Source organism: Aptenodytes forsteri, unplaced genomic scaffold (genome assembly GCF_000699145.1).
Source record: "Aptenodytes forsteri isolate BGI_AS27 unplaced genomic scaffold, ASM69914v1 Scaffold217, whole genome shotgun sequence".
In the NCBI taxonomy this organism is placed as follows: domain Eukaryota; kingdom Metazoa; phylum Chordata; class Aves; order Sphenisciformes; family Spheniscidae; genus Aptenodytes; species Aptenodytes forsteri.
Genome location: NW_008796222.1, coordinates 3,842,565 through 3,856,167, shown reverse-complemented (window position 1 = coordinate 3,856,167; position 13,603 = coordinate 3,842,565). Strand labels below are relative to the sequence as shown.

The 13,603-nt window shown below is 42.2% G+C and overlaps 1 protein-coding gene across 1 annotated transcript in view; it reads left to right on the top strand.

Moving 5' to 3' along the window:
* The window catches only part of SLC35F1 (solute carrier family 35 member F1), a 111,701-nt gene extending 99,900 nt beyond the window's left edge, over nucleotides 1–11,801 (top strand). The window contains exon 8 of the mRNA XM_009289183.2: nucleotides 8,772–11,801. Coding sequence (XP_009287458.1) covers nucleotides 8,772–8,996 — 225 coding nt within the window. The 3' untranslated portion in view covers nucleotides 8,997–11,801. The remainder of the gene's footprint in view (nucleotides 1–8,771) is intronic.
* Nucleotides 11,802–13,603: the final 1,802 nt, after the last annotated feature.

Below are 13,603 nucleotides of genomic sequence, written 5' to 3'. Positions count from 1 at the left end.
AGACAGCTGTTACTATATTAAATACCTACACACAAAACCAGAAAGACACATGGCAACTGACAGCTGATAGAGCAAACCAGCAAAGAATATTGAAAGGTAGAAGTGGGGAGGGGGAATTGTTTTTATTTTTATAAGCATTTCTGTTGTGCTCCTCCTTTTAGTATTAAGAACATTTAAAAGGATAACTGCTTTACCACTGTCTTGCCAAGTGATCGATATAAAATAACCAGAAGTGAAGCCCCCTTATCCCACAGTAAGGATGCTCACAGGAAATTAGAGCAGTGTAATATAAGTGTTTTAACTTCACATAAAAATCTCTTTCCTATGTAGATAAGATTAAAACAGATTGCAGGGCTCATTCTACCTTACACTTTTTAATTAGACAGACTGCTAGTACCACAGGGGTACTGAACACAGGCTCATTTTCTCTCCACATCTGATGGCAGAGGCAACAAAGGGAAACAGAAGAGAAAGCAGCATTCCCATCTCTCCCGGCACCCAGGAAAGGAAGATAAGCCATTTCACACAAACATTTTGCCCTAACAGGCACGTATTTAGAAAGGACAGCCTATTATGAAATTTTTCTGATTATACCATTTGAGAAGCATGAAATCATGCAGATTTGTGCAAAACCAGTATTTGCCTTACAGCTGCCTACATCAACCTCGGAGATTTTTCTCCAAATGCTATCAGTTTTCTCCATAAGTTTGTTTTATTCCACCAATGAATTCCAGGAAAAATATGAAGTTTCCCAAATTTTAACAGAATTTGTCGTGACAGTTTTCTGTTAACTCCCTCCTCCTTTTTCTCCCGTATAGATAACCTCAGCATCTAAGAGCTTAGCATTTTCCCACTCACCATGGTCTTACCAGTTAAACTGTGCCCACCAGCAAACACCATGCAAGGACTGAAAAAGAGGGTGCTGCTATATGACGGAAGGCATGGACCACTATGCACTATGTTTTACCTACAGTAAAACATGCAAGCACTAGAACAGGATCTTTGAGAATCAACTGGAAAATACAGAAAATGTGTCATATGATTACTTCACATCACAATTTCTATGCAACATTTGCGATTCAGTATAAGCAGGAGTTGATTAGCCATAGTAACGGGCAGCATTTCATCTGAGTTAGAGCACATTGAGGATGCAAGCAGGCAGCAGGAATTGAAGAGTACGGCCTTTCCCTCATGTGTGAAATGACAGAGTCAAAACTTCCTTTGGCTTCTTTGTTTTGACCAAATGGCAACGAGGCTGATGTCAGGTTTTCACTGTCGTTGAAGCAAGCCAGATGCTTCTTGCTTTGGGTTCTGGCTGGCATGAGCAACAATGATGTGTTGAGACGTGCCCTGCAGCTCAAGCCTCCTTCATCCAGTGAAAAACTTCTTATGTGACTGCCAATGGACAGGAAAGAAAAGAAAAAACATGTGGAAGAACTAGCTATAAATTTCACTTTGCACCCCAGCTGAGTTCAGAGGGCAAGATAGAACCTTAAGTCATCACTTAAGACTATATCCTCACAGTTTGCCTTGGAAATAGCTGGAGGTCACTAAAATGTGAAGATAATGCAATCCTGCTGCTAGTGGACAGACTCCCTGCCCAGAAGTTATCATTGTTACTGAAGCTGTCCAGAACCCCTTGGTACCCTTCTCGGCAAGAGGACCAACACTTCTGCTCAGGCATTCAAGCTTCTGCAGTTGGGGAGCTGAGAAGACATGCTAAACCATATCTCAGTGGTTTGGGTCCCTTTAGGGATCTCTAGATTAAAGATCTGAGAGATCTGGCAGGACATATAAAGCTTCAGGTGGGTGAGTTTTGTCTGTCCGAACGCAGTCTGGAAAACTCACAGCAGCCCTTCTGGTGTTTGGTGCCATTTGGGTTTTACAAAATACTGCGTTTCACTGTTGGTGGCAGCCCCAATTTCTGTCAATGACACAGATGTATCATCACCTGCCTAGAGCTTAGTTCTGCAGTCTGTTTGGAAACATATCTACGTATTCCTAGGAAATATTCTGCCCATAACTCTCAACTGGGATCAGTGTTCAGCCAAAGGTCAGGTCTTTATCCCTCATCCCTGAAGGCAGACAGCAATAACTGAGATTGAACCAGCAGATCGTTCTCCCAATAAGGAGCAGGGCAGACCCTGATCCCAAAGGGAGCATCCCTTCCTCCCCAGTAGGAGGAAGCGGAGACATCTCCCTCACAGACTGGGACAAAAATAGTCAGCAACAGTCTGAGTGAGCCACAGTCCCAACCTAAGACAAATTTGGCCAGATCCTCGTGGGTCTGAGCCAAGGGGGAGCACTATGAGCTATGACTAGGATACGGGCTTCCATTCCTGTTAATAAAGTAACATGTCTGTAATATCCAGCTACGCAAGTGAAAGCACAGTGCAAATTCATAGCTCTCAGAGTCCTCACCCTTCCTGGTACCACTGCTGGCTGGAGAGTGTGTGCATCCCACAGCACAAATGCTGCGCTTGGTCACGGTGAACTTCATTTGCTATATTGGAGGCAAAAATAGAAAACTGTGTGAAAAGAAGCTCAGCCTCTGGATCAATTCATCAAACTGAGTGGAAATGTCTGTTTGCTATATAAAAGATAATGAGAGAAATTTGGTTTTAACTCCCTTAGCTCAGCCTGCTCAGGTACTCATGTGTGAAATTACCCAGGGGGAAAAGGCATAAGTCGGTGCAGGAGCCTGTCTTGACCTTAGCTTTGATTGGCTGTGCAGCGTATGCGACGAACTGAATTAGTTCGGAAAACAGAGAGGTTCATCAGACTGCACAGACCCACTGATTGGAATAAGACGTTGGTGGGAACTGCCTGTCTGGAGAGCACGGAGGGTGTCAACAGAAATACGGGACTAAATGAATTCCACCTGATACGTACATTTTTGTCCCTCTTCATCAGTGCGATTCTGAGGAGATCAATTCTCTCTAAGGTTTAAAAATTGAATTAATAGACCTGATTTCTTTATTCATTGCTGTCAAAATGTGGAGAATTTCTAGAGGAGGTAGGGGAAAAAGTAGGTATTCCATTTCATACTTCATCACTGAATATATGAAACACGACATTTCTAAATTTTCAGTTAGTCATATAACAAAAAATTCCTTTTAAAGACTTAAAAAGCACAGTTAGGTTGCCAGAGGCTAGGAGCTGGGCTTCATATTACCTACCAAGAGATTCAGTCTACTGCTGCCGTTGTGAAATACAAATGGAGTTGGAGCGCCGCAGCTCCAGTAGTCTGCTCCTGCAGACTATTTCCAGTTCAATGGACCGAGTAAAAGAGAATTTGCATTTTCATAACCATTGTAATAATGGTCATGATCATTATCATGCTAGCTGAGTGAAAAACCAAAATTAGCAAATCATTGAGTTCCTTTGTCTGCGTGGGCTTTTCTGCAGACTCACATCTGTCTGGTTTTGTCACTTTGGATACTGTTTTGCCCTAGTGTCCGTGGTAACGTGGATGTGGACACCTGTGACAGTCAGAACTACTTGTCTGCAAATTCCCTCTGCAGCAGTCAGTCAGTGCCGTGTTTCCTCGCCGTGATACAGCGATTTTTCTATGCCCTTTCTTCCTGCTTTCCCTTCTAAACTCATGATCTGTGTACTGAAGAACGACTCACTCTCTCCAGACCCAGGCATGAATTTACTGCCTTCTGAACAGTTTTTCTTTCTTTTTTTCTTCTACGGGTCATTGTCTTATCACTATTCAAGACAAGATCAGATGCTCCAGTTCAATGGACCGAGTAAAAGAGAATTTGCATTTTCATAACCATTGTAATAATGGTCATGATCATTATCATGCTAGCTGAGTGAAAAACCAAAATTAGCAAATCATTGAGTTTCTTTGTCTGCGTGGGCTTTTCTGCAGACTCACATCTGTCTGGTTTTGTCACTTTGGATACTGTTTTGCCCTAGTGTCCGTGGTAACGTGGATGTGGACACCTGTGACAGTCAGAACTACTTGTCTGCAAATTCCCTCTGCAGCAGTCAGTCAGTGCCGTGTTTCCTCGCCGTGATACAGCGATTTTTCTATGCCCTTTCTTCCTGCTTTCCCTTCTAAACTCATGATCTGTGTACTGAAGAACGACTCGCTCTCTCCAGACCCAGGCATGAATTTACTGCCTTCTGAACAGTTTTTCTTTCTTTTTTTTCTTCTACGGGTCATTGTCTTATCACTATTCAAGACAATGAGATCAGATGCACTGTTTGCTCCCCACCAAGAAGTTTATTTTGCACCTATCTTTTCAACTGGATTATTTTAAAGGACAAGACTCTCAAGTGGAAATAGTAGTAGTAGTGTTTTAGCCATGATGGTTTAAGGATATATGAAAGACAATTTTTACATGGAGAGATAATAAGAAGTAGGGGGTAAGAAATAGTGGGGAGTAAATTTTGAAAGGCTTAATTGTTCATTCTGGATTTTTAAAAATCATAAGTTATCAGATGCCTTTATGTTGTTGTTCTTTATTTTAGAAATCTTGTGATGCTTGACTTACTTACTCCCAAAATGCCTAATTTTAATTCACTTGAAACAAAAATACTGTGTATGAACTAAAATTCAAATGGGTTTTGTAAACCTCATCCACAATTGTATGTAGCACTGCAAAAAATCCACTGCAGATATGTTTGGGTTCTGTTCTTTTTTAATGTAAAAAAATTTGTACGTGGATAACAGAAAGTCAGACTGATTTCACCATATATTTTCTGTGGTCAGCTAGACCTTATTGCTGCAGTGGTTTTCTGGCAGGGTTCTGCAGTAGCACATATCGGAGCGAGGAGTGAGACCCCTGCTCCTGCAGCTAGGCCATCAGACGCCATTAGCTCTTCTGCTAAGCCTTGCCGGGCGAATGCATTCAAGTACCGGGTCCCTAAGGAACATCTCTTGGATAAATACCAGAAACATCCACTCACCCAGAATCAATGCACGTTTTGATAGACTGAGCAGATCTTGTTATACATGTTATCTCGTTACATTTGTCTAGGTTTTGCTTTGTATGTTTATCTTCAAGTTGACAGCCACCTAAAATGGGCTTTTTATACGCTGAAAATTAACAGTAGTTTAGTGTAAGCTATTTTCACCACAGGTACTAAATAATGTCTAGAGAAGACATGTTTTTTATGTTTTCCCAATCTTTTAATGTTTGTAAATATCATTGTGTGTTCCATATTGAATACTCTTTAACCAAGTGTTACTGTCTCTTTTAAATGGGTAAGAAACTGAGGGTCATCTAAAATAATTTTGATTCACGAAAGAAATTCATAGGCTGAAAATCAATCCCAGGACTCGAGAGTGTTAGATCATTGATTTAATCACAAAGTAAGTCATCTGGTCTCTCAAAAAACCACATGATAAGCAAGCTTACATACATATGTACCTATAACTGTAGATACAAAATCTATAGTAAAATTATTTAATGATATAGAAAAATGAGGGGGTTTTTTGGTTGCTTACTCTAGGGTGTGTGACACCCATTGGCTAATCTGAGCTAAACAATTTCTGACCGTGTTACTCTTTGAACAGCTTACAGTTATCCTGTTTAGCATGGAGGGAAGTGGGATTTGGAGAGACGTACAAATCTGGATATTTTTAAAATACTTTTTTCTTAGAGGAAATATGTTTCTGTAGAAAGTGAGAGGTAAGTCAGAAAAATGAAGCGCAGTATCATTCTCAAGTAGCTTTTTAGCCAAAGAGAGGAATTACACACTTCCTGAGAGCCTGCAGTTTGGTACTGCAGTTGTGTGGAGGGTAGCAATGAAAAATGATCTTCTACTTCATTTCTTAGGAATAGCTCTTTCTGCTGGTTTTGAATGTGTCTCTTTCACTGTCTATTAAATGTGAATCTCAGCAGATGAGGTTTACAGGTCAAGATAAAAAAAACCTCCAAAACCTACACATAGACATAGCAGTAGAGTATGCCTGGAAATCCTGTCTTCAATAAAATACAAAGATTTCAGTAAGAGTCTGAGGAACACAGTACAGTGAACAACAAATTTGGTATTTGATGAATTAAGTCTGTATCTTCCCATCACACTGCTGGATTCACTGCCATTTTAATAGGAGGAAAATACCCATTGATTTCAAGAGACTTTGGGTCAATCTGTCAGAGTATTGACAAAACCCAGAGATTTCTCATATACCTACAGTATATATTCCTATATTCATCTTACTAACAATCCTTCTACTTCAGTGCTGCAGAGAGCTGCTGCAGAAAACAGTTCAGCCTGAACCTTGACTTGTTTCCAACGAAGGTAAAGATGGAATTGTTATAGGGCTGTCAGGATCCAGGTCTCTTTGCACTAGCTGTGCATAGATACTAAAGACAAATGATTCACGGGCCTTTGTTTAGATTTCCCCCAGCTTCGTCCAAACCCTTTCTCCCAGGCTGGAGAGCTGCCACTGGCAGGGGACACTGCCATGGAGAGAATATTATCCGGCGAAAGAGCCCACTGGCAGGAAGCTGCTGAGGGAGGAATGAGAGGCATGGCCAGGAGGGTGATATGGTAGAGCTGGAGCCATGAACTAAAGCAAAAGTGAATTGGTTTTGGCTGGGCAGCTCCTAGAGCAAGAAAAAGGGCACATTTAACTGCTGGAAGCCCCACAGATTCCTCACAGCAGGACACAAGGCAATCACAAATCTGGCTGGCACTCTGGTTATACAGTGGAGCAAGCCAGCTGGCTGTCCAGGATGAGAAATTCAGGCATAAGGTGGGAAGGAGGGACAGTGGGAAACTAGGGAGCTAGTTCCCAGTTTGGGAAACTAGATGCATTTGGCTCCTGAGTTTTGCTTCAGCTTAGTCAAGTCCACTGCTGCCAAACGGTACCCAAGTTCACATGCAAAGAGGAAGTGCAGGGAAAGTGCCAAGAGCAAAATTGAACTGGAAATGGAGGGGGAAATCAATTGGAAAATGCTTTGAAATGATTGACTTGGGTTTGATTGCCACATGGGGGAGATCTAAGCCTAAACAGTCGTTTCAGAGCTGTGTCACATGGGGGAATCCTTCAGCAGATGCAGGGTGAGGCTCGACACTGTCTTTGTGACTGGTGGGACAGCTGGATGACTACATCAAATCGTACCGCCAGATGACACGTGAAGACCTGGTGACATTCCTGGAAAAAAACAATTAACAGCTCATGAAAAGCAGAACTGTTCCTACCCTGTAATCCTTCTGACACACTTTAACTTTCCCCATTATGGTGCTTTCCCTCTAAAACGTGCATGCTAGCTGTGGGAAACAAAAACATACAGCCCCATGGGTTATATGCCCAAAGCTTTCAAAGATACTGTGGATTCCTTAAAAAAGCCAAATGCTTCCTCAGGCGGGAAGTTGGACACAGGTTCTGTAGGTCTTTTAAATGACAACAGATTAACATCAAAAGTTAGCTTAAGTAAAATTTGTTTTCACCGTAATGATTATTTCTTTAAATATAAAAAGCAGAATTGCTAAAAAGCTGCTTCTTAGATAATACAGTCCAGTCTATCCATTTTGTACCGTGCTAAAATCATCCAAAGGAAACAAATCGGGCATCCATCAAAGCACCGTAGTCAGGATTAAAAAACAGACTTGCAGACACTTTTATGTAAAATAGTGAAGTACCTCATGAAGCAGCTAATAACAGGTTGCAGCTAGTTGTTGTTGTTTAAGTACAGATCCCTGACAGTTGCAGAATACAGGCGCTTTTTAAAGTCACACTGAATACTGATGTGTATATCCCCAGTTCTGTATCCCCACCACCGATCCCGGCTATACAATTTGTCCTTCGTGGCTTCTCACGCAGAGCATGCAAGAAGAATAACTTGAAGAAGTCTAGGATCAGGAGACAAGTCATATGGGCTTAAAGCCATTTTTGTGTCCCCCATACTAGAAACACAGTATCTAAAGCTAATATCCAATGGTCTGTACTTTTAAATCCCTGCCTTTACCTTTACCTGCAAGGACTAACATATTGCCAAAAGGGTTATTTGTGTTGTATTTTTAGTCCAGGCACACTGAGTCTGGATATTTCAGAAAACTCAGGCTGACCTCTGATCTAGTGGAGCTGTGTGCCAAAGTATGTGCACTCGAGCTTTCAGTTAACTGCCCTCCATATGTACTTTCAAACCTCTTGAGGTCAACCTAGAGCGTGTTTCACAGCTGAAGTTCGTCATCTCTGAAATCACATTGAATCTTCTGCTTTCTGTTTACAAGCAAGAGAAGCTGCAGGTGGGCTTTTAAGTGCCTTTATTAAATATTTTAAGTATATATGTTTTAAATGTTTATTTAAATTATATAAAAGTTTATTTAATTATCTTTCTATATTACCAATGGCACGTTATACTTCACAGACATGTGGTTTAGCTGTAATTAACATCAGATTTGTCCACTGCCTGTCAGACAACTGTAGATGATGGTACCCCACACTGGAGCCAGATAAACTTGCACTCAGAGAAGTAGTTGGCTTGTCTAAAAGCACAACAAAATCAGCTTTGGATCTGTGACCAGAACCCAGCTTTCCCAAGTCGCACCTGACCCATACTTAAGATGTCTGGGGCATGGGAAGGCACCGGTTAGCTGTTGGTTATGGAAGACAGGGGAGTTAGTGCGAGCAAACCAACTTTCAAAGAGACACTCCCATAAAAAATGGACATCCCAGTGATAGGGGGTTTGTTCTGCGCCTCTCATGCCAAAAGAAGGATCTGTGCCTACCCCTGTCTGTGGGTCTTCATGAGCTGAGGATAACCGGTGCTGTGTCTAATGACTCTACTCTTATTTCTGCTTAGTTTTCAGGACTTTACTTGTTGTCATTCTTCACTATCCTTGTTGGGCTGGTGCTCTATTCCTCCACGTCCACCTACGTAGCCCAGGATCCTCGGGTGTACAAGCAGTTTCGAAACCCTTCAGGACCTGTTGTAGACCTGCCAGCCACTGGCCAGCTGGAGCCTTCGGTAACATACACCAGCCTGGGGCAGGAGACGGAAGAGGAGCCTCACGTTAGAGTTGCTTAAACCCAGGGCTGTCGATCACCTACTGATGATTCAGTGGAGCTCGTATATCCATTATCTCTGTATTGTACATAGAGAAAGGTATTTACCAGGTGCAGTTACACCGGTGAGCTGCAAGGTAGCAAATAAGGAAAGCTCATAAAAATACAAATTAATTGTTCCAGGGTGTTCATTGCAAGGAGACGCCAGTCCCTCGTTTACGGTATGAGCAGCATGTTTGCAATACAAACTGCTGTATATGAATCAGTTAATGTCAAACTACCTGTGAAAGATATTCAATATATAAGCTGAAATTACAAAAAGAAATTCCTAGAAGGGTGGTTTTGCACCCACTGAGCGATATTCTGCCTAAGCCACACCAATTGTGGAAAAGCCGCCTTTTTACAGCAAATACACTTGTGCAGTCACTGTTAATTTCTCCCTAAGATTTGTTTGTTTGCACAAAATAGATGGGTTACTCGTGGTAGCAACACCCTGACACATTTTTGCTAGCACCTTGGATTTGGTGAGGGAAAGAACAAATTCATCTGTGCTATCTGTCTAGTTGCCCTTTCTGGGTAATCTGTTCCATGAATCCAGAGGAGGGACAACTTACAATATCCGTCTCTATTCTAGGAATAGGTATAAGGCGAGCATTTTAGCCTTTCTATATTTGCAGAAGTGAAGTACTCAAGCATTGACCTCTCTATGATCCATGGCAGATTTCCTAGCAGCTGAAGTTCTGCATCAGGTAACAGGGAGTTAGTTTCTCTGTAGTCATGACTTAACACAGATTTCTTACTTTTTAAATTTTAATCTGTAAAAAGAAAAATGCATTTTCTAGTTTCCTATGTATTGTACCTCTCCATGGTAAGATGACATATCATGTGGATCAGGGCACTTATTTAAGAGACTCAGTGCATCGAGGGCGCCTTCTGCTGTTCCAGTTTGCTTTGTCTCCTGTGGTTCATTATTCTAACAACAGCTATTTAGAAATGTGTCAGTTTTTCACCCAAACCCACAAACTGTAAAAATCAGGAAAATTAAGCGAGGAATTCATGAGCAGAAAAACTGGACCATTTGCTGGTGTTGCTGCAGTAGCACAAAGGCATTCATACCGGCAGGGTGCAGCCAATTATTTTTCATTAACTACAAAACTAGCAGAAGAATTCAGCAGTTTTCTTACATTCCTGGGGACATGTGAAAATAAGTTAATGTGCCCCACAACTGTACTTCTGCTCCAGGAGCCTTATCAGAATGGGGGAAATCTTAGTCACCACCATGAAAAAATCCATCTCTGCCTGTATGTTTGCTCTTCTGAGAGCCCAATAAAAGGAAATCATTATTTCAACATCCATCATCTAGTTTTAATTTAAAATTAAGGAAGGGGAGATGGTCTTACATCTAACAGATAGGAGAGGGATCCAGGAGAGCTTGGTTTTATTCACAGATCTGCCGTATCTCTGCGTGATCTTGGGCATGACTTACCTTCTGTGTGGCTCAGTTTCCCAATCTGTATATATGGGAATAATGATATTTTACCTACCTCACAGGGGTGCTATGGGACCAAGTTATTTTAAAATGCTTCAGGATCTTCAGAAGAAAGGAGATTAAGAAGTACACAATAGTGCTGTAAAAGTGTGTATACATTCGTTGTATTTGAAAATGGAGTTTACGGCAGGGTTGATGAATATTTTGCTTGCGGGTATAGAAGATGAATTCGATTTGAATGTTATTCTGCTGAAGAAGTCTGTCTCAAGCAAAAATGTAGGGCTTCATGTTTGAAAAATGCAACTATTTAAAAAAGAAAAAAAAAAATCTATCTGTACTCTGGAGATTAGAAAGGCCACACAGTTCAACCAAGCAGGATGAATTTCTGCTGAGGTAACATTCATCTTTTATAGCCCTGTTCTGCTTTAATGTAGAAGGGACTTCCCTGAAGCAGACTGGGAGAAGTAGGTATGCATAATATACATCAAGTGGCAAATGCCAAAACACTGTTGAACAGCAGAAGTATGTTGTACCTTATTCTTGCTGTGGAGGAGGGGGAGAGGCGATTTCTGTCCCACCGTGTTCAGGCTGTCTGCCACGATCCTGCTGCAGCTGAGGGAAGGGTCCGCAGTATCGCCAAACCATGCCCAAAACCGGCCCAAAAGCTTTGGTTAAGATGGCTTGGTTTTAAAATCGTAACAAATGTATGATTTTTTTCCCCTGCCTTCTCTTTATTTAATCTTTTTAGCACTCATGTTTCCAAGCTTTTTCTCTTAAACCACTGAAGATTAAAAAAAAAAAAAAGATTCCCACAGAGAAACAGAGTCCATATTCTGGGGATATTAAGGAAATTCTAAATACTACGGGATTCAAAGAAAAAAATTAAAAACCACACAAGAAAGATTACCTGATACGTCAGGGTAAGGTCTGTGGGATGGAAGTCCAGGTGGGAAGCGCATGGTCGGGTGAAGCCCTCATGCACAGGGGCCAGCCAGCATCCTCGGGTCGAGCCCTGGGAGGGCTTTGACTTGAGGTGGGTTTCGTACATTCCCCAGGAGCAGGGGCTCTGATTACAACCACCACGGCTCCCTCAGGTACCCAGAGGCACACTGGCGGGCACCTGTTATCTCAGTCTTTTTTGCTACCTTTTGTACCAATTAAATACCTTTCTCGGAACATTAGTCCCCGTGTTGGTCTTGAGACCTTTGAGGATTGCGTGTGTGCGTGTTTGTTTCATGTTTACAATTCCGTCCTTTTGCATAATTGTTTTGGTTAATTTCTTTATTAGTATTTATTTTTAAGCCAAATGTTTGTAGTCTTTCCGCCTCCCCCTCTTCATTTTTCTGACACTAACTTGTAGACGTTTGTTAGAGTCTTCTCAGAAACAGCTGGGCAGGAGGCATCTCCTGGCCAGGTCACTGGGCTGGGAGTTTTTACATACAAGGGTTTGCGATCCACGGGTGGCTGAGAGGTGCCATCTGAAGCAATTTTTATAGGCTATCTTAAAAGGCTCTGTTGTACGGAAATGTTATGAATGTTTCGGTGTGCCCTCTGCGCCCGGCCACCCTCCCCTGTGTTACTCGCACAGGAGGAGTCTGATGTGCAAAGTGGGGCTGCTTCACTGTCTCTGTCTCCCGTTAAACAAGGTGGATACTTGGATGAGCACCAGTGCGCTAGCGCTGGATGGACCTCAAAGGAAAACAGTAGTATAGCTTTACAAGTAACTGTGTTGACTGAAAAACTGAGGCCTAGTAAAGGAAAACATTACTTCTACCTGCTTGTTTTCTGCAGTTCGAGACCTCAGTACGCACCAGCAAAGGTTCAGCTATCTAACCGGCAGCTACTCTCCGTGTTGCGTAGGACATCTCTAGCTCTGTATAGCTCCTTGCCTGAACAAACTGAAACTCTGTTATACTGCTGGCCCTGAGCAGCCCTTAGCAAGACTGATGTAATTTTCTGCTACTGGATGAAAACCTTCACTGGGAGACAGACCTTGTCTTTGCTCCAGCTATAAACTTTCAAAACACACAACGATAGACCAAGCAATTGACAATTTTGCACCACTGTGTCATAAGAAGAAGTTTCAATGTATAGTGTAGAGATTGCTAACTTGTGCTATTAACATTTTGACAAGTGTGTAGTATCGTTTTCTTTCCTTTTTTTTTAAACCATTTAGTATTCCTGCGCTAGCTACAAATATAAATTTTACCCCATGGGTAGGATTTTATTGTTAAATGCCATAATAAAGCACACTAATCTTGACACCACAGATGGAAATACGAACCAAAACCAAAACCAAGCAAACAAAATCCCAACCCCAAGTCCTGCATCGAAAAGCTGAACAAACCTTTCTCCATTTTGATATTTGCATGCTCCTATATGGACTGGCTGTGGCAATGTAATGCCTGTATAATGTTTTCAAATAAAAAAAATAAATGCTTTATGAAAGCGGGGTTATTAGTTTCCTTGCCTGTTTCCTTTCTGCTTTCTTAGCCTAAAACAATTTTTCTGAAGTGTAAATCTTGACTGCGGGGCATAATTTTTCACTGTGCTGAGGACTTCTTTCCCTTGTAAGGTGGTTAACCTACAACTCCTTCCAAGGTGTCTAAGCATAGGTGCCATTAGGCACCCTCAGGTACCTCGCCTGGCCCCGAGGTGCTACTCCAGAAGAATAAGGGGTCTGCTGCGCACCCTCTGTCTTAACCTGCCATTCCCCTATGGCTCGCTCAGGTATCCTGATATTCCTTGCCCCTCATTTGGGCACAGAAGCACCAAAGCACTCCCCCCACTGCCTTCCTGAACTGGCTAATCACTCTAGAGTTCATCTGGAGTATGTATGATGTGGAAGGGCTTGTCTGGCAGAGGTTATTGAGTGTCTGCAGCTGCCTTGCACAGCCCTCCCTCCCGGCTGCTCTGCCCTGCGGGGGCACCTGCAGTGGCCCCGCTGCAGCACTACCCCCTGGAGAGTCCTGAAACAGGAAAAGAAAGGATGGAGACAAAAATTAGCCATCAGAGGGAAAAGGAGTGTCAGGAGGAGCAGAATTGGGGAAAGAGAAAGAAAGAAAGAGGGGAGAGAGAGAGGGGGAGAGAGAGAGAGAGAGAAAAGAAAGAAAGAGAAAGAAAGAAAGAGAGAAGAAAGA